This window comes from Schistosoma haematobium, chromosome 2, assembly GCF_000699445.3.
Source record: "Schistosoma haematobium chromosome 2, whole genome shotgun sequence".
In the NCBI taxonomy this organism is placed as follows: Eukaryota; Metazoa; Platyhelminthes; class Trematoda; order Strigeidida; family Schistosomatidae; genus Schistosoma; species Schistosoma haematobium.
The window spans coordinates 10,931,482-10,953,833 of NC_067197.1; the positions used below are offsets into that span (position 1 = coordinate 10,931,482).

The window sequence follows — 22,352 nt, forward strand, 5'->3', positions numbered from 1 at the left end:
GTTGATAAAATCCTTGTGTTTGTATCCGACAAAAATACATTTCACTTTTATACGATTACACAATAAAGTCTACAGAATAAAGACTTCACCTTATCATGAATAAAGGATGGGACAAATGAAAAGTGCTATATAGTGAGAATGAACTCTGGATAGGGTTTTATCATAGACCTTTCTTGTAAACAATAGGTATGACGGGAATATATATATAGACCAAACAAGATGACATACTCGTCTTGACTGTCCTCTATTAAAATAAGAATGAGCGATAAACTGCAGGCTACATGAATAACCAGTTTTATGATTTTCTATGGTTACATCACCATAATTATCAATCCATATCGTACCAACAATTAAATTATGAACAACTGTTGTTACTTTTGTCCAAGTATAATGTGATCCGTCAGCGAACTGTAGATTAATGGTACCTAAATGACAAATTAACATGGAGTAAGAAAACGTAAGGAAATGGAGAACTAAGTGAAGGAAAAAGAGTAGATGTTACGTAATTTGTCTGAAGTGAGTTTTAGACACTTTGAATAAATAAAATAACAAGTGAGAAAAGGAATTTTAACGGATGAGTTCGATAGTAATAGGTAAGAACATTTCAGTTATTGAATTACAACAACTGAACTAGGAATACACATTCAGATAATGTTGACTTACGAAGATATGGTTATCAAATAACTTCAACTACCTGTACTCATCAAACAACCAAATAATATCATTTATTTTTAAATATGAGGTGGCAGACAGGATAAAAAGAAGAATCGTCTGATCTATGTTCAATTAAAAAAACGTAACTGAAATACTTTAATTCTTTTTGTATTGTTTGTTTGAATCTTCTCATTGATGTTTAGGACTGCAATTGACCAGACTCTTATTAATATATGTACATCCTGTGAGGGTTGCCTCGATATTGACTTAAGTCACAAGCATTATGAGCAAAGATGGATGGTGGCTAGCAGTGGAATCCAGGATTTAAGGCAGTATCGAGGCAATCCGCACAGGATGTACATATGCCAATAACTGACTGATCAATTGTAGTTCAAAACATCAATGTGAAGTATCAAACAAACAATACGAAATGAATTTAACCTTCACCCCATTGCACAAGCTAGTAGCTATCAGAACTCAGTAATTAAGTGAATAACGCGATGGTGTTTGGAGCGAATGGTACTGGGTTCGAGTCTCGGAATGGACATCAACTCTGGGATGCAGGTATATCCAGTTGACGAGTCCCAAATAGGGAGAAACGAGCATCACGGATTGCACTACTGACCACCATCCATCTTTGCTTGTACGTGAAATGCATGAGCACCTACATAAAATGATCAGTTATTTTACGGAAATACAAGACTAATGTTAAACAAAACATATTGAAATGAAAACCATTAGAGGTTATATGACAAGTAAGAATTATCAATAGCAGTTAGGTAGTAATGTCAATGACGTCTAAATGATTTTAAAAACATGTTTTCTACAAATCCCTGTTTTAAATGACTCTTAATCATGTACACTTTTGGGTTCAATATTCTGCATAAATTTTGTTAGAAAAACCCTGTACTCATGATATACTGTGATGTCTTTCAAATTCAGGTTACTAAAGGCTCGCATAGTAATCTGGTTTCGTGAGAATGTACCAGTAAATTTATAGGGTATCAGTACGCATTACTTATCGATCAATATCGTGTCACCCTGAGCTGTAACGTATTGGAAAATCCTGAACCTTCTGTTCATGACTAGCTGAAAAAAAGAGTATATCATCCCATCAAACAAGCCGATAGAGAAGTCATTAAATTCCCCATTAAAACACTCTAAATATCTTCTACATTAATTTTATTGGATGTGCCAAGTGAATAAAGTTAGGATAGTTACAACATATACACTAAAGTTGGAACAGTGATTTAATAATTATACTGTTTCGCTAGATTATTATGCTTTAACAGACCTACAATAATAATATAGAATGTGTTATGTTGGGTTTCTTTCACAATTTCGCTATTTAACATCGAATCCAATAAAAAGACTCAGTTTTCTGTTTCCTTTTTTGTTATTTGAAAATAAATATTGGTACAAGGAAGCACCAAATACATATGCGCCACACAGATCTCATTTGATATGTGTGAGGGCTGTGATACTGCCTGGGTGACAGACCGAACCAGGTGGTTATCTTAGGGAGCCACTCCCCGAGCCCACGAGGCAGTGGAGCATCGTAAGGAGATGCAGTCCCATGGTAGCCGGTGACCAACGATTGGTTCATACGCCATTCGTTCCCGCAGGATACTGGAGCCCATGTGCACCATTGGTTTGGGATCCGGTTAAAGCGCCGGACATTCGCTTTTCGTCCTCTCATTTTCGTAAACAACACCCCTGCCACGAGAAGGCAGTGAGCAGGACTTCCCTGGCAGAGGCTGTATACGCGTGTCCGTGTGAGAAATTTCGAGAGGGAGGGCGGGCCCACTCCACTCTCGACCATACCATGGCATTTAGGGGCTTGGGTGTTTTTTCACGTTTTTCATAAAATTTACATACAATTTATGATACTCAAAGCTTGAATTTAAAGTTTTTGTACTTTGCATTCATAAGTTATTTAAAAAAAATTATAAAGTCTACGAATACCAGACCCCTAAACTTTGAACTGAATGCTCTATTAGTGAGAAAAATTAGTGAACCAAGTTGAAGAAATTCAATCATTCAAAAAATTATTTTATAAAATCGTAATTGAAAGTGCATTAAAAACAGAAATAAAAAGTAAATTCTATGAAAATGCATACTAATGTAAATCAACATAAAATAAATCATCACATGAATCTGAAAAAGTAAACATTCCACATAAAGATGTATAAGAGGTTGTTGTTGTTTTTTCTGTTTGCTATGAAAACAATTCTACCTAAGGTATGTTAGTTTATTCATATCAAACTGGACGTATATTTATTGATTCAATCTCACAAGAATACATAACGGCCTAATCACATGAATAATGAATAATATTACATATTTGTAGAAACAAATTACTCATAAACAATTTAAGTAAAATAAAATAATGTGAATAAAATAAATGACATACTCTTTTATGACAATAATTAATTTAATAGACAGATAATGTCAAGTTTCAAAAGTGCTGGTTAAAAACAATTTATTCTAATACTACTAGAGAATGTGACCAGCTAGAAATTAAAACACAGCTAAATAGTTCAATATTATCAGAAATTCAATTTTATGTACAAGAAACGATACAAATAAGTTTATGATAAAAACATGTCAGTTACATTGTTAGTAGAGAAAAAATCTGACAGAAACAATGAAATTATTAACCATGTAGTGACCACTTCTGAAAAGTAATTATAAGAGATCTAATGACAAAACATAGTGAAGTTCAGTTAAGTCAGATGAGGCAGCTAAATACCTATCAACAGAACTGAAAGATGGCTATGCAATATTACGAATTAACGGGACTTGGAAATTTAAACCACTGGATCCTGCCTCTCAATAGTCTAACAGTTAATCACTCGTCATGAGATCTGAATTTTTTTGGTTTGATCCTTAATATGATCGTGAATGTGCATTGCTGAAAAGTCTCATACTAATATGAAACAGATATTCCATGATTCCTGGTTTATAATCATTCTCTAAGGTCAGCCAATGATGTAAACTAAGCGATTCGACAATCACTACAAATATCGTTTAGTAATAAATTAATATCATCACAAAGCTCAATATATTCGTGAAACAACATAGTAATTGTTCCGAAAAATATTTATAGCTAATTAATTTCTTATACAGAAATACTTAAATACAATAAATGAACAAGCATTAATGGAAACCAAGGTGAATGACAATTCACAAAAGTCCATAAAAAAATACATACACAAATAGAGTTCATTTAAAATAGAACAAAACTTGAAATAAACTAACAAACAGTGGAGGAAAACAAATAAACACGCCAACAAATGAATTGATATTGGAAAATATAAAAAGAAGAATCAATACATTTGTATGGTTAAAAAATAAACCATATGCAAATAGCAAAACCAGTAATACAATAAGTTTTAGTTGTTAAAGAGAAGAGGTGATCAATTTTCTCAACGTTTCTCATATTTTCTTAGCCAAGGATGAACTAAAAACATTATAAGGTTTAAATAAACATTAAAATACATAATGTCAAATTTTATAATAGTTGAGTGTTGAAATATATGATTTTGAAATAGTGAATTTTGGTCATAACCAGTAGTTACAAACTCTAGCACGAAATGACCGGCCCAACAAACAGACAAAGTAACTACTTACTGAAGAATATTGACGAACCTAACGATGATACATACTACTTATATCTATCGACATCAGTAGCACACAACACACTCGTCTCCCTTCAAAGCAGTCGTTCTTGCGGTGGTTCTGCTCGCCGTGTTACTTTATTCTTTTCTGCAGTCTATGTCACGCTCCCCATCAAAATTTCGAGTCTGTGGCGCGTTGACCTGCATAGATACGTCGACCCGCCGGACAATCGAAATTCGACGTACACTCAGCACATGGGACGTTCAACACCTGCGCTCCAGCGACTTTCTGAGCCATCTACATCCGATGTCCGCCAAGCACCAGCACTTCAACAGCATCCGGGTAGTATCCCAGCCCTCACACAAATCGAATGATTTGTGTGGTGCATATTTGTTTGGCAACTCCTTGTACAAATGTTTATGTGTTTAAATAAAAATAAATAAAAAAAACCTCTATGCACCAGACCGCCCTAACTGGCACCTCAGCTCCTGGTCCACAACGGCGTCCGCTGAACAGCACCCTTCCACATCTCCTGGTTGGCAGCGATACCAAATGTAGTGAACGAGAACACAAGTGGGGACAATCGGATGCATTTGACTACAAAATTATGGAACATCTTAGCAAAATCTGAGAACTATACGGTAAATACTTCATTTGCAAAATGTCGATCAATCGTCTTAGACTTGATTGTTCCTCCGATTGCACACCAATCATTCTGTACTTGTTCTCTTTTCTTCGATCTTCTTAACCGTCTGCCGCCATGCATCTAACTTTCGATTGATGATATATACTACTTATATCTGTCGACATCAGTAGCACACAGCACAATATCACATAGTGGCATGGCAGTATCTACTGAAAGAGGAGGAGGTTATGCACATAGTGCATTACACAGTCAATTAATTATTGGGAAGTGACCAAGTGATTAAAAGTATTTCAGTCTAACAGGAGGTCAGTCACCAACCGATTAACTCATTAGTAACATTTCAGACTGTGAAGCTACATGGCACGTCATCGATCCATCAGGTACACATTGTTAATGAGTGTTACAAAATATGAAACCTAGGATCAGAGTTTCCTCTCAACTACCTCTAACAATCTAAAAGTACACTATTTATGTAAAAATATACATCATGCGATGACGCGTAAAACGGTACAATCGGCTTATCTACTGTGAGAGATCTAAGTGTACAATTCGGCTTACCACATTAAATTACACGTAAAAGTAAATGAAGTTGCAACTAAGTGAATTTGCTGAGATGTTGGTCTATAAACTAAACAGTAATAATAATAGTCAACTTAATGTACTTTATTCAATGCAATATATAATATTAAATAAAATATTTACAGATTCAAAGGTCAGTCAATCATATTGCTATACAGCTACCTATGCATCAAACCAAAAAATCAATCAATAAAAATAAAAATCGGCCAAGCATTTATAACAAAATATAAACTATAAGCTATGACACAGTTGTACTACACTTCGACAGCCACTCAAATCTTTATCGTTTAACAAAGGAAAAGAAACGATATACATTTTAATAAAATAAACAGTTAGAGATTTGCGTATCGCTGGTAGTTTCTTCACGAAAAGTATGGAAAAGATAGAAGTATTCTCGCTACCATTTTTAAGTTCTATGATATAAAACCCATAAACGAGCTTACAGACTGATTAATGAATAATTACCGTTATCATTCTTGTTTGGCTCTTAGTAGTAATCGAATTCTATCGATCAAGTTGAGATGTATCTAATACTTTAAGTGGCTTGTGCAATATGTTTTGATACTGTTTGGTAAGAATCAGTGGACAGGAAGCACTAAGACTCGGGTTCATCTTAATTGGTAGTCGTGAACAAAGGCGCATATTGAGGAATCTAATGCCTCATGTAAGATTTTAACCGCCGTTACATAGTGTTACAGACAGTTCCGTCACCATTTGATGGTACGCTGGTTTCTTGTTGAATAACTTTAACCATCCATTATTCTAACATATATTTCATATTCACTTTTTATTTTACTGAATTATTCTAATTAAAACACAACAGTCCCATATAATCTATAATAGAAGATATTCCAAACCTACTGTGTCGAGATAACTAAAAGAAAACACAGAATTTATTTCTTTGGACGGGACAATATGAACCAGTAGAAGTCCCACTCAACAGCAAAATCACTAAGTGGACAACACTACTATATAGCAGAAAGCGTGATAGATAAGAAAAGTCGTTAAAATAACAGACAAAAATGTACGATATTAAACAATTTTATGATATGACAACGCCTGTAGTTCTTCTAGGGTCACTGCAGGTCCCACATCCGAGTAAATAAGGAGGGTTGAACATTGGGTCATCAACACCATCCCGTACAAAACGAGCTTGCTAAAAAAACGCTAAGCAGATTACACAATTTAAACTATGCTCTTCGAGTTGAAGGATACTCATTCAGAAAAATCATAACGCCTCATTTTGAAACCCAAGATCCTTCGGAATTCACGAGGCCGATGTCCCTTCTGACAACTATGACAAAAATCAATATAGATACATGGGATATCTAGGCAATGTAGGAGACTAGTAGGACTAATTAAATAGCAATGGAAATCGGCAGATACAACTTGGAGGTTGTATGAATAAGAGAAACCCATAAGAACCAAAGTCGACAGAAAATAATGAATTCGGAAGAGAAGCTTCTGTACTCTAGTCACGAAGAAACTGCTTCGTACACTCAGAAAGTTGCTCTGATACTGTCCAAAGAAGCACAACGTGCACTTATAGGATGAGAGTCTCATCGATACAGAACCATCAAAGCGTCCTTCAAAACAAGGGAGGGGAACACAATGAATATTATCCAGTTATGTGCACTCACCGATGATAGCAATAAAAAAGATAAGCGGCTGCAATAGATCGTATGGAAGTGCCAAGGAAAGAACCTGAACGTCCTGATGGGATACCTGAACATCAAGGTAGGAATGGACAACACCGAGTACGAAGAAATCATGGGATAACATGGACTGGTAGAAAAGAACGTGGATAAGGAGAGATTTGAAAACTTATGTGCATTCAGCAAAATGGTTATAGGAAGCACGATATTCCCGCATTATCGCATACACAAAGCTACATGGATCTCAACGGATTATACTACAGAGAACCATATAAATCATATTTGCGTCAGCAAAAGATTCAGAAGGTCAATGAAAGATGTAAGAACCGGAAGAGGAGCTGAAATGCTTCAGATCACTACCTGACGGTTGCCAAGATGAGACTGAAGCTAGAGCCAGTCGACAACTAGGGAAACAGAACTACAAAAATTAAATATAGCCTACTTCCGAGATACTGGCAAACTCATCTAATTCTAGATAGCTTTCAACAAGAAAGGTTTTCAATAGAGTAATGCTGAGTCGAACAAACGGTTTGGTGGATGTCCAACTTTGAGATTGACAGACCGTATTCCGAAAGGATCGGTAGTATGCAAACCAGATCGCAAGACTACGTATCATCGATGGACAATCAATTGAATGGAACTCGTCAGTATACGTCATCATCCTTGACTATGAGAAAGTATTCGACAGCGTGTATAGGAGGACCCTATGAAAATTTCCCCGGCACTATGAAGAACCTGAGAAGATTGTCAACATCATACGGAAGTCATACGACGGACTACACTGCAAAGTCGTGCATGGAGGACAGCTGACAGACACATTAAGAGTAAAGACCGGAGTCAGATAAAGCTGCTTACTCTTCCCCTTCCTCTTTCTTCTGGTGCTCGACTGGATTATGAAGACCTCGACATCTGAGGGAAAACACGGAATACAATGGACAGGTTGGATGCAACTAGATGATTTGGACTTTGCAGATGACCTAGTTCTTCTATCCCATACACACTATATATATATATATATATATATATATATATTCGTAATTTACTAGTATTTGATCACGGATATCCTAGAAATATTGATCGCATCTGCTGGGATCACCGAGTAAGTAATAGTGAGATTAGACAGAGGGTATTAGGGATTAATGCTAAATCAGTTGATGAGGTCTTCTGGTCTGAGCCATGTTGATAGATGCAAACTACTTGATTGAGGTCCGCGCGACTATCGTAACCAATGGTTGAAGACTCTGGGTGACATGGCTCAGAATCGATCATAATGGCGTATGCGTATACACTCTTTAACTTCCCTTAAATTGTGAGATTAAAAATACTTTATACCCTCCCTTCTAATTGTTTCTTCCTGTACTATATCCTTATACAAAATCGTTCTTTTATATATTACTACCATTGAAGTAACTACTTCTATGAATTTGGTGGTGAAGATTTATAGCTCAGGTGGATGATTTTGATGGAGTTTTGTTCTCTGAGCTGGACCACGACTAAACCATCCAGCTCAGAGAACAAAACTCCATGAAAAATGAATTTAGTGTTCTTCTTGTAAACAATGAAACAACAATTAGAGACCGATATATTTAGAAAATAATTAACCGTTTATATTGGTGCCATTTCCCCGATCGAAATTCAAATAAATATATAGTGTTTCTAATATTAGACTGATACAATTTGTTGATACTACCCAGCTGCCAAAACTAAAATCAGTCAGTCTATCACAAGCAATATGGAACCTAGCACACATGTGTATCGGTGCACAGCAAGACGGAATTATCAAGAGGAATACCAAAGTAGTAGTATCAGGGACAGTAAACACTAGGCATAGAGAACATGGACAATGAAGAAAATCGTTGAGCATAAAGCACCTACTATGCTAGACACTAGCAACAGGGTAAAAGTCATCGAAAATATTGATCGAGTTTGAAGGACATTACATTTAGTTAAAATTACACAGGTATCTTTGCGGTTATTTATTGTCATGTTGAGGATTAGCCACGACAGATAAGCATGTTATGTAGACTACAGCAACATTCCTGGCCTACGTTTAAAATAATAAACTGAGTAAATACTAGATTTTTCTCAAGCTTTAGTCAAATGATAACCAGGTTAAGTGAAACTGGAAAATAAAATTAAGCGTGAAATCGATCTTAAGTAAATTATTTTCTTTCCGATAAAAGGAACAAATGAATGAGATCACATTTTAATAACTGTAATACATATCATTGAAAATATACACATGAGCAAAACAAATATTTAACAATTAAAATCAAATATACATGCACAACGTAGATATATTTTTAAATCAATGCCTACGAAGTTTAGTCAAAAAATCGAAGTATTTCGGGATACCCTATATTTGACAGAAATACAATTAAACATACGAACCCGGTTCAGTGGTCTGGAGGTTAAGCGAAAGTATACTAGACCGAAGGTCCTGGGTTTGATTCCTCTTTGCGAGGTCGTGGATGCGCATTACTGAGGCCAGCCAATGCTTCCAGCTTATTATTGGTAGTCTAGATAAAATTATTTTGTGATTTAAACGAAGAAAAACAGTCACTAAAAAACGGAAATATTTAAATTAGCTGAAAGGAGCACTGATTTAGGAAATATTTTCAAAGTAGTTCAAATAACTGGATGGATAGATGATGTTTCATAGCAAAGCAACTTGTACTCATGATATAACTGACAAAATACGCTGAGGTTGCTTTCTTTACATTCAAAAAGATAGTAGTTGTGAATGCAGGAGAGAGTTTATTCTGACATATTATGAATGGGAACTTTAAGGGAATAAGTCAGAACGTAGAATACAAAAATACAAAGTAAAAAATGCTGAACTATCGAAATGTGGATAAGACTGAATATTAACCAGTTGCACAAAAATGTCCAATGAGGAAAAAAGTATATTCAGTTACCACAACTTACACAAAAATAAATCAAAGTATTTTAGAAGTTATAAAATATACAGCATGAATAAACAATTTAATCAAACACATGGAATAAAGAATTATCTGTGTAGAACAGTCTGATTCGCTATCCAGTGCTGCGTGTGTTTGTGCGTGTTCACTCTGATTTCCATGTTTATATTATAGTCAATATTGGTCTGCTATATAATAAATCTATTGAGAATGGGAATTTGTTGGCTGAAAGTGGCAGATGTTTACCATATTTTACATATCAGTAGTGACATTTTATAATTCTATGCATATAAAAAAATAGTCTGATAGTCATTATTGAAAAGAAAAGGGTATGTACAAGTGAGGTCCAAAAACAAGTTTTAATAAACGGTCTAAATACTTGAAAGATACTGGCATTAGAGATAACCGCGCGTGTAAAAAATGAACTAATATGAGGGGGAGACAGATGTTAAGTAAACGATGATTTGATTCCGCATCAGAAACAACAAAGAGGTTGTATAAAAATACGGAAAAAATGAATGGAACTGATTAAACTTTAAGTAATAAGTAATAAACTTTCTGAAATTAGGGATGAGAATTCTGTCCATATTTTTGAGAGCCAGATAAATCATGAATATGACTAAATGAGAAAAACTAAGTAAAATCATGGTAGTTAGATAATGGAAATCTGGAACATTGGTTGAAAGTATGCAATTAGTTGATTACTTGAAGCATAACATGAAGACAGAACTGACATTCGTTTAGGCTTATTCGAGATATTTAGGGAATAACTATTCTTATAGAGTAAGGAACGTGTTTCGAAAAGTAACAAGATTTCCCAGATCATAAAGAAGTGTGATACATGTCAAAGTAACTTCTTCCTAATATTTTAAATCATCAGTCTAAAAGCTAGCGTTATCGATTAAGTAATTAATCGTAGCTAAACACATTTACAGAGTAGTAGGATTTTGACTTAAAAACTGGGATTACTGAATGATCTTGCGCTCCTTGAAATTAGACGTATTCAGTCGTATCGCTCTCGGGGTAAACTCTATGTTATGAACTATGATTTGAAGAATAACGCATACCGGTAGATAACATGGTGTAATAATACAAGGTGATTGAGTAATGGCTGCTTATGAGACTGAATATTGACACAAACCTCGTAAATAAACTTAGATCGAAAACAAGAATACTAGTCAGAAAAATAGAAATTTAATATCTAACTAAGTAACATGTTTATACATAAATTATTAACAAAAAATAACGTAATAAAATGTTATAAACGATTGAAGGATATCAGGTTTGTAAATCGCTTACTTTCTAGTAAACCAAGATTTACTGTCTCGTCCTAGTTGAGGTCTAGGAACGCCATCACTACCGCCGGAAAAAAACAATCTCAGTTGAGAGTTTGACCAGTCTTATCTATGTCTGAAGAGCACTTAATCAATATAATTGAGTCTTAAAAGTATTAGCGAGTAAAAAATGTTTGCAAATGAACAGAACACAAAATATACAGTGCATGAGCAACTATACAAACAGATTGAAAGTGCACACACCAAAAATACATAATAACAACAAGAGAGGAAAAAGTGACGAGAAAAAAACTAGTATGTGCTATTTTTTCTTTACCTGTTCCCTCTACATACGTTATGGGTGTTTGTTGTGAGTTTAGATTGTTAACATCCGAAAAGCGAAGAATGCAGAAAAATCAAATACGTGGGATGAAAAAAGGAAACAATGAAGTTATTGAAGAAATACTAAATGCCTAGTAAGAATCACTTTTTATCTGTGAATGTTTACGGAGGAAGAAAGGATATTTAATATTCATTCAACGATTAATGGTGAAAAACTTGCAATGACTAAAAAACGGTCGACAAGTAACAAATATAAAGACTCGTATATTCAATCATGTGTTAATATCAGGTACCAACTATCATTACTAATATCATTCTGAAAATAATATTCGTACTTTTTATACAAACATAAATCAACCAACCATTCTTGTTAATATAGATCTCCAAATGATCAAGCCAAAGTTTTTGAGTAAGGCATTTTTTCTAAACACGCTGTGTAAGACGTACCGTTTATTCCAAGTAGGCCTAGTACAATCTGAAAATTTAAAGCTGGAATGTTTTTTGTCCAGCTTGTAAACACTAAATATACAACATGGATCCAGGAGGTCTGTGACTGTTGACCATAAAAGCTATCAATGAAAGAAACTGAACAGTTTTTAAATATGATCTCTGAAATAGTTAAAACTGACAGTTGACAACAAATATTAATTTATTTGAACACATATATATTGGTACAAAGAGACACCAATACATATGCGCCACAAAAATCTCATTTGATTTGTGTGAGGATCGTGATACTGCTCGGGTGACCAAATCAAGGTAGGTGGTTTTCGTAAGGGGCCGCACCCAGAACCTTCGACCTGAAGGTCTGATTCACAAGGCAGTGGAGGAGCATCGTAAGGAAATGCAGTCCCATAGAAGCCGGTGACCAAAAATTGGTTCATACGCCATTTGTTCCCTAAGAACCCTGGAGCCTATGTCCACTAACCCGGTTAAAGCTCCGGACATTCGCTTTTCGTCCTCTCAATTTCGTAAACAACAGCCCCGCCACGAGAAGGCAGTGAGTAGGACTTCCCTGGCAGAGGCTTTATAGGTGTGTCCATGTGAGAGCACTTCGAGAGGAAAAGCGGACCCTCCCCACTCTCGGCCGTACCAGGGCATTTGGGGGCAGTTAACAACATGAAACAAACCATTAGAAATTGATATTCCAAAAACTGTGTATTATTCAAGTCTTATGAATAGAGAATAACTGTAGGAAATCATTATGTTGATGAACAATTATCAATGAGCTTATCAGTCTCAAAAATGAACAAGAAAATATAGAGATGTGAAAAATTACCTTTAGGACTGATGGATAAATATTTGCCACGAAATTTTGTTGACAAAAAATAATCTTGCCAAACTTTCCATTTATGTCGTAATGATTCACAATACTGACTGCAACCAGGTGGATGATGACTAACCTTAATAAAAGATAAATGAACAAATGTCCTGATGAGAGAATCAAGCAAAAAAGGGATTATTGTGAAACTAAAGTGTCTCAAAGAACAAAATTAGTTTAGTGAGATGTACACAAGAAAAGATAGATATATAAGGAATATGTGGAATACTCAAAGTCGATTACTAAGAGAAGTATAAGTTTATAAACAAAAATTGCTGTATGCAGTCTATCAATATTATTACTACAATCCTCCTTAAACCAAATAAAATACTTCGGAATTCATTACACAAATCAAACAGTAGTAGAAAATCAAGTGCTTAAAACCGGTTAAACAATATTATGATAATGATTATCAAATTGGTCGACGAAACAACTGACACTAATTGACTAATCTACACAACAACAACCAACCAAATTCCACACAATTTGATAGAATAAGCTGTGTAGTAATCCCAATAGCTCACTTCGCTATGAAATTTGTGCTGATGACATTGTTCAGAATGATAATAACAGCTTCACAACACAACCATACAGCTCAGAAAGCAGTAACACTTTTTCAATATTTGTATAATAATCTACAAATATTATCTATTATTTTATAAACCACTAGAGATAATAATGAATCTTAAATCCTAAATACGATGGTACATATTTGATGAGTATTGTTAAACAAAACAATACTTACAAAGAAAACGCTTTTTTCTTTCTAAGAAAAATATCGATTAAAACTCATAACGACTAAAAACTTCATCAATAAATTAAATTGTAAAAATAGAATGTATCTTTTTAAAAAAAATGTTTTAAATAAATAATAAGTAGTTTTGTATGTTTCAAGTAAATAAAGAACCACGCCAAAATAAGGCGTTGACATGGTTTAATTACAGCGGGAGCAGCAACAATAAGAATACCAACAACGATGGTGTCGGCAACACACGCGCGTATGTGCATACACACACACACACACACAAACAGGCATGAATACTGACTTCGATTATTGTTTTATTTTGTTATAACGAAAATGGTAAATTTTGAAAACAATGAACTAAATATATATGAAAGATACCAGACATTATTTGGTAAATGCATACATCTACACAATTTATATTTCACGTGTAATGATGAAGAAAGAGAGAGGGATTGGTGAATGTGAATTAATTAATTAAGAGTTAATTTACATTTGTTTAAATGGTAAAAGATAGAAACAGCAAAAATTGCAGCATTTCGGAATCCAATATACTTTTTTACTATCCATTTCAGTATATTTTAATTGCATGAAAAAACCCGGTTTATATTATATATATATTACGTTTAAGAGAATATTCGTTATATAGTTAACAGTAGGATTCAGGAGGCGCGTTTCTATTTAGGACTCCTCAGTTGGATTTAACTGCACGAGTGATAGTGTTCACATTGACACTTAAACCCAGTATTTTTGGCTTCAAAATTATAACATCTTATTCACTGGAATACTGCTGACACTAACTTGTTTGATGTATATGAATGTTTAAATAAGGATTAGTAAATCCTATTTGCTGACATTCAGGACTGCAACCGATTAGAATTTGCAGATAGTTTAACAGTATTATTTTGCTATGACAATGAGAATTTTCTCAAAAATGAAGCAATAGACCTCGTGTACACAAAGTGATTTTCTGTACAAAAGTTAGTTTTCGAGAAGTAATCACACGAGTTACTATATTTTCAGCGTTACCAATGTAGTATTGTTATGTCCCGATAAACATAATGAATGGTAACTTTTGGGATCCATTTATGGGCCAATACTGTGCGTATATTTTTATCATATAATTGTTAAATAACTAAACTATTCATATTCATGTCCCTCTTATTATGAGCTTTATTTTGACCTATGAACTATTACTATACGATTTACCATACTTGAGTTATGCCCTGTCTATCAATTACTGTCTCCCATATTCACAGCCACTTTCGGCTAAATTTCGTGCAAATGTTATTTTCTATTTTATGGTACGATGTGGTCTGTTTGGTGCAGATACATCCAGCTGACGAGTCCCAAATAGGACGAAAGGCGCGTCCTGGATTCCACTGCTGACCACTAATCATCTTTGCTTATAAATTCAGTATTTTTGAAATAAACGATTCATATTCCAGAGGCTGAGATTGGTGTTCTGGACTTAACTGGCTGGTCTAAGCAGGAAACAGGACTGATAAGGACTCTAGAATGCTCGCACGGGTTTTATGCGTCATTGGTCCGATCGATAATCCACTGCTCTCCAATTGGCGGTAGCATTACGTATATATCAACAGGGTACACAGGTCACAAGTTACAACAAGTATTATGTCATGATTTTTGAGGTAACATTAAAAATTCCAAGGTAAATACTGTTACGATTTTAGAGGGCGAATGTCGAAATACCTATGGAAGAAACTAGGGCCAAGATCTTGAGGCATTACAGAAATAGTCAATGAAATTTAATGTAACCACGACAGATAATCAATCCCAACATAAGTAATAAGATTATCAGACCTAGCATACGAATGGTTTGGAATTAATATGAAATTTGATTCACAGAAAAGGATGGATAATCCCAAGATCAAATGAGAGACACAAATAACCTAGTTTCATACGAAAAAGATAAAATTGTACAGAGAAGAAATCAATTAACAATGGTAAAGATTTAAATGTAGACGAATAAAGAACAATCCTGTATTACTTACCACTAATTAATGACAGATTTTCATGATGATAATTGAATACAGAAAATTTGGTAATCGCTACGCTATATACTGAAAAAGGAGGCTTCAAGAAGTACATGTAAGAAAAGTCACATAGCAAAATACAACATCACATATAAATTTGACTGGATAATATCCCTTATTCGAGGGATAAACATTTATATATATGAAGGCAGATAAAAAAAAAGCATTTTCATACCTGTTCTGAAATACAACGCCAACCCATATCATCTGTACGATCACATTCATAAGTTTCGCCGAGTAATGAATTAAATGGTTTTCCTACACGATAAGCAGTCGAACTATAACAACTAACTGAAAATGCTACAACATAAGCCATTTGTTCCACTGGATCTCTGGTCTGTGAAGCATAATCTAATAGATTAGAATATGTGAAATCTTCAACAGCTCGTTGAAGGAATGACAAAGGTTCGTTGAAATTTACCTGAAATATTAAGATTGTGTAAGACTTTGAATAGGAATCTCTCTAAATGTTTATTTCAGAATATATATATATACTGAAATAAACATATAAAGATATACAACTATCATTGAACGATGAGTAATTTGATACGAAGTTAATTTGTGGCAATCACATGAGCTATGGATTGACCAAAACATTAACATTTTCCAGTTCACATTAATACTAAATGGATTATCAAAACGTTACTACCATATTTATTTAAATAGAAACTGCGATAACTTCCTCAAATAACTTTATATTTGTTTTTATTTCCGTAAAGTTCTCTAAAAGGTTTCCCAGTTTTTAACAAATGGCCTCCAGGTTTTCCACGATGGTCTAGCTTAAATCAACTCATGAATTCAACTATTAAAAATTACTACAATATCCACAAAAACAACATTCTGTTTATCTGTATAAGTTTAGTCTTAGAATTAGTACTTAGAATATTTGTCACTTTAATCCACTGAGTTTCTCTGTGTACTTAAGTAACTAAAGGTACAAAATTTCAAGTACCAGCGTATTTAAAGTGTGAATAGTTCATATTTCGCAAACGTTTATAGATGTCGAGAAAATAGTGAGAATTAAATTATAACTACGGACCAAGTGAAATAAAAAGTACATTAATGAAGGATTACAGATGAGTCTGAAATATGTTGATAGTTAACCTTGACCCTGACCTAATTCTAACAGGATGTAACGAAACAATGCACGGTTTATCAAATTAACTTGTTGAACCTCATTTTATAAAGAGATAGAAGTATTTAACAATACAGAGGCATATTTCATACAGCTATTCGACAATGTTGATCCTGAATTGTTTTAATTAATTATACGTAACAAGAGAGGTACTTTAATTATCATATTATTAAGTAAAATATAAATGACACAAAATACAAGCGCTCACAGGAATAGGAATTTTTGCCAGATCTTTACCGATAGCATTTTTAATTATACCCCATAAATTTAATGCAATTTTTGGTGAAACAGGTATGGTATTTCGACGTTTACGAATTTTTCCATATTTCAATGTGTTATTATGCTGATCAGTAGTAGAGTTTTTGTCGTACGTGTTTGGATATCCATCAGACTGTTGGGTAGGGAAGAAAAAAAGCAAAACGATGATATAAATAGCTTTGAATATTAGTGTTGGAGTGATCCAGAAAATTCGTTGCAAAAGACAAGCAAGGGCCAGGAAACACTAAGGTGCGTTTCATCCAATCAGCGTTCACTTGAAGTTTTAGCCAAAAATATCAAGGAAGTGAAACGTCACATGTGGAGGTTCTGATTGGCTGATTGCTATATTGCTACTATGTTTAGTAGCATTTCAGAATCTTCGAGCAACCCAAGGTTATTTAAAAATATTATAAAAACCCTATATTTCCTATGTTAAAACGAACTTCGGAGTAAAGTACTTCTCGCATACCTTGCGTCTTCTCTCTCGTTGTTCAGATCGCTGTATAGTTCTAGCTTGGGGGTTACAGAATAGCCTAGGAAACGAATATAGCGTTCAATTTGCAAGACTTATCAGAGAGGGGGACCAGTTGTACAGAGAATATAGTTTAATTGAGATCTCAACGTAATCAAAGTTGTCTGACCTCTATTCTTTTATTCAGTGGGCTACAATGATTGGTATAACACAATTTTGTTTGATGCCTTCTCACAATAGTTTGGGGATCATTTAGCTCAGGACTTTGCAAATAAAAAAATCCCTTAGGTTTGGGTTGCATCAGGTGTTTTGATTATGTTTATTCGCTTCAGCTTTTGTATGGCATCTTTTAATACTATCAATGAATAAAGGCCAACATAAACATAGATTTTAGATCTATGAAGTTTGTCCTGACTTCCAAAGGTAAGTTTCACTTTTCACTAAGAGTAAATGTAATTGAATTAACCTTGACAATCAAACAACATATTAAAAAAGGAATTTTTAGAAGCTTTGTTACATTTGATGTAGCCGAACGTATATAGCTCATAAAGACCTAAAGGCATTATAAATAAATCATGACTTTATTGACTACTTATTGATCTAAACGACATGCAGGAGTTTGTAATAAGCAGTCAGAATAAATGGTTGGGAACTTTAGTGGACTATAGTTTGTGTGTGAGAGAGGAAGAGGAAAGGGGGGGAACGAATAACGAATTTACATCTTTTGTGACAATAATTCTTTGTTTCAACTTGCAAGCAACCTTATTGGTCTCACTCCATTCATGTGTAGATTGAACTCATTTTAGGTTTAGGTGGGATTAGAATTAATTTTTTATTTATAATTTTAGCTGTTCATTTGTACTTATGCTCAAGTATGGCATTTTCCTGACTATCTTAGTCTTAACCTCAGGGTCTTCCTGGGTCCAAAGTTGGGTTGTCATGTTTGACTGTCTACACTTGAATTGACTGATTTGTTATAGACTCACCCATTTTTTTAAATGGCTAAAATACGCCTTAACTTACCGGCATAGATGTAAAAACATTAGTTCTGTTAGTGTATCCATTTGGTAAATCTAAATCACTGCCTGAAACTGATGTTTCTTCAACATTCACCAAACTTCTTAAACTTGCTGATGACACTTGAGTTACATCACTATTATGCAATGATGATGAATTATAATGTAATGGTCTAGGCATTTGTACTATAGATTGATTGGTTGTAGAAATAAGTGAATCATTATTTTGTTCAGTCACATCCAAATTAGACATGGCGTCATAAAATTCATCACTGTTTTCTTCACCAAGTAATTTTTCTACTGACTGTTTGACAGTTTGCTTGGTTTCTATAGAAGAAAATGCCAAAAATGGAAATATTTATTTTATAAAAAACAAACGTTCATATGAATTTATTTAAATCAGAGAAAGAAATGTAATGGAGTAGGACTGATTACATTTCTTCTATACTCATTAAATATGCAGTAAAATGTTAAGTTTACTACTAAAGGATGGGAAACGATCAGATGGAATTCAAAAGAAGTTAATGTTGGCAAACAAAGTGGGTGTAAATCAGTGAAGCATATGCTTAAGTTTGGATGCTGTAGAACTACACTAATATATAAATAGATCTTTAGAAATCAGAGATAAGTAAGTCACTGTTATTGTCAATTCATAATTTTCATTAGTTCAAGAGAATAGTATTGTATGAACAATGAGACCACTTTATATGTTAATACTGAATCACTACGCGATACCAAGGTAACATATAATAAAAATGAAATATTTTAAAAATTCTAATTAGTAGAAAAATGAATATTTGCCGTTTTGTGGATTTGTGTGATTTACGTTCAAGTCAAGTTTAAACAGTTAAACGTTAACGATTTTGCAAATCGGTGTCACATTCTGATTTGTTCACCCTATAGATTTCCTCCAATATCACACTGTTTAGGCTAAAGTTAACAGTGTGAAACACGTCTATCTCTATTGAACTTCTATGAGATTAGTCTAACGTATTACATTGAGTAAGACTACTGAGAATACTTATGTTGCTTAAACATTGATACAAGTTAGTGTGTTTTTATAACAAAAAACTAGGATACTATCAATCCATCAACTAGTATAATTTAGATAAAATATATATGACAAGACAATAAGTATTCACACGGTAAAAACTGACTATGAAGAGACGAACGTTGCTGCTACTTTGACGTGGTGGTCCGACTTACCTATCGTAATGAACCAATCGATATATAATGGCTGGAACAACCGTTTCTCAAGGTCCCACCGAGCCAGAAAGGTCGATTGAAGAGCGGTAAGAATAAAAGCAGCAAAAACAAGGTCCGAAGGCGAAGTCGTACTACTGACTGCACAAAGGTGAGACAGCAGTAAGTTGTTTCCTTTAGCCAATCAGCATAACAGCGATGTTGCTTTCATACAAAGAGGGGTGGGGTTAGAAAAGGTCGACCCTAAAAATACACACTTCGCCTCATCACACGGATATCCGTCTCCGGTAGTAAGGTCTCAACAAATACGGAGCAAACATGAAAACTACTCACAAAATGGTCGTGTGTGACCGACTTCGTCAGTTGTAACAGGGGCATTGCGGTCACGCTCTCACGTCCCTAAGACCACCTCTAATCCAATTTCCTATTCAGGTTCTCCCTGAAGAACCCTTCCACAGTGTGGGAAACCGGGAAGTGATAACTGCCCGTACAATTCTAACAGCACTCAAGACCACTGTATTCATAACCAACCTCCTTCTTCAATTCCTACCATTCCTCCTACGTCGACTTTCAACTATTTTGACTTCCTCCTCAAGTGTCACCGTGGCCAACGATTCTAGTGCTCAAAACAATGCCCCAAATCTACTGAAACCTCGCTCCAAACTACACATTGGAGCCTTCAACGTACACGCTCTATGTCAAATCGGCCAGCAGGCCTCCTTGGCTAAAACCCTACAATCTCGTACCATTGATGTATGCTGTGTCTCCGAAACACACACACAGGATTCTAGTGTGGTCATTCACTTGACCTCACCTCTTCAAAACAGAGAGCCGATGAGATACACCCTCAGTGTATCTGGTGACTCGATGGCTAGTTCCCGTGGTCTGGTGGGTGTAGGCATAGCACTAAGTATGAGGGCAGAACAAACACTATTAGAATGGATCCCTGTTAACAATCACCTATGTGCTGTTCGGCTAAATGGCTTTGTGAGAACTCGGAAGGATAAGGACACACGTCGATGCCTTTTCGTCGTTTCTGCCTACGCTCCCACTCACTGCAACCCGGATGAAGTGAAAGATGACTTTTACAGAAAGCTCTCTCTCCTACCAATTTCGTAAACAACACCCCCGACGAGAGATGGTAGTGAGTATGACTTTCCTAATAGTGGTGGTATACGTGTGTCCATGTGGGAGCATTTCGAGAGGGAGAGCGCACTCTCTTCACCCTCGGTCGTACCAGGGCATTTGGGAGCAACAAAGAACTTATTGCATGATGTATACGGAAGTAAACGGGATATACTCATCGAGACATAAAATAAGAATGATTGGTTCAACGAAGAGGTCTCTTTTAGGCGAATACATTTCTAAAGTTGTGCAAACGCAAATACATATACTTCATCCTGAAAATAATAATATATATATATATATATATATATATATATATATATATATATATATATATATGGGATTGTACAGCTCTGTAGATGAATTCGACAAAAAGAGAACTCTTCGTTGAACCATTCTTTCTTATGTTTCTGAAAGTGTTAATGATGTAACGAAAGCATAACATTATGATAATAATTGGATTAAATTCGGCGAGAAAATCTCAATCCAGAATATAACCTTCTAGTTTATTTAATCGTACTAATTAAATCTAAACTAAACGATCATTGATGCAGATTACGTTTTCAGTCAGTCAGTCAGCTACAACGTAGGACCAGGCACATATGTGCATAGGTCCAGGTTGCCATACCTCATTAACACAACAAGATGAACACCGAATTCACAGGAGTGGTTAAGTCAATGGTGGCAATAAATAAAAGAAAGATTGCATATAAGGATATAGTACAGGAAGAAAGAATTAATTCGTAGAAAGAAAGATATGAAGTGATTTTATTCTCACGATTTAAGGGAAGTCAAAGAGTGTATACAAATACGTCATTGTGATCGATTCTGAGCCATGTCACCAAGAGTCTCTAACCATTGGTTACGATAATCACGCAGACCCCAACCGAGTAGTCTGCATCCACCAACATGGCTCAGATCAGAAGTTAGTGTCTTCAAGCACTGATGCCACGTTTTGGTTTGGCCGCCCCTAACTTTCTTCCAAACATCCCCAGCACCGGTTAGCATTACATGTCATGGTAATCGGTGTTCAGGCATACGTGACACGTGGCCTAACCATCTCAGTCGATGATGATTCACAACCTCGTCAACTGATTTACCACCATTCCCTAATACCCTGCGTCTAACATCACTATTATTTTCCCGGTGATCCCAGCAGACGCCAGCAATATTTCTAAGGCATCTGTGGTCAAATACTAATAGCTTACGAGTGTCTTCTACTCTTAATGGCAATGTTTCGCTGCCGTAAATTAAAACAGAACGAACTGCTGCGCAGTATACTCGTCGTTTAATTGATTGACGGATAACTCGCCTTCGCCATAGGTGACGTA

The 22,352-nt window shown here is 35.0% G+C and overlaps 1 protein-coding gene across 3 annotated transcripts in view; it reads right to left on the reverse strand.

The window, feature by feature from the left end:
* OSBP2_1 (Oxysterol-binding protein 2) overlaps nt 1-22,352 on the reverse strand; it is a 45,610-nt gene that overhangs the window by 7,567 nt on the left and 15,691 nt on the right. The window contains exons 5-9 of one of the 3 annotated variants that reach the window (XM_051214306.1): nt 18,701-19,020; nt 17,156-17,338; nt 15,988-16,233; nt 12,972-13,095; nt 229-425 (exon numbers count right to left, since the gene is read on the reverse strand). In XM_051214306.1, coding sequence (XP_051067463.1) covers nt 229-425; nt 12,972-13,095; nt 15,988-16,233; nt 17,156-17,338; nt 18,701-19,020 — 1,070 coding nt within the window. Of the gene's footprint in view, nt 1-228; nt 8,621-8,688; nt 13,753-15,770; nt 16,234-17,155; nt 17,339-18,700; nt 19,021-22,352 lie in introns of those variants that run through there. The other 2 variants (XM_051214307.1, XM_051214308.1) reach the window with 2 other exon arrangements.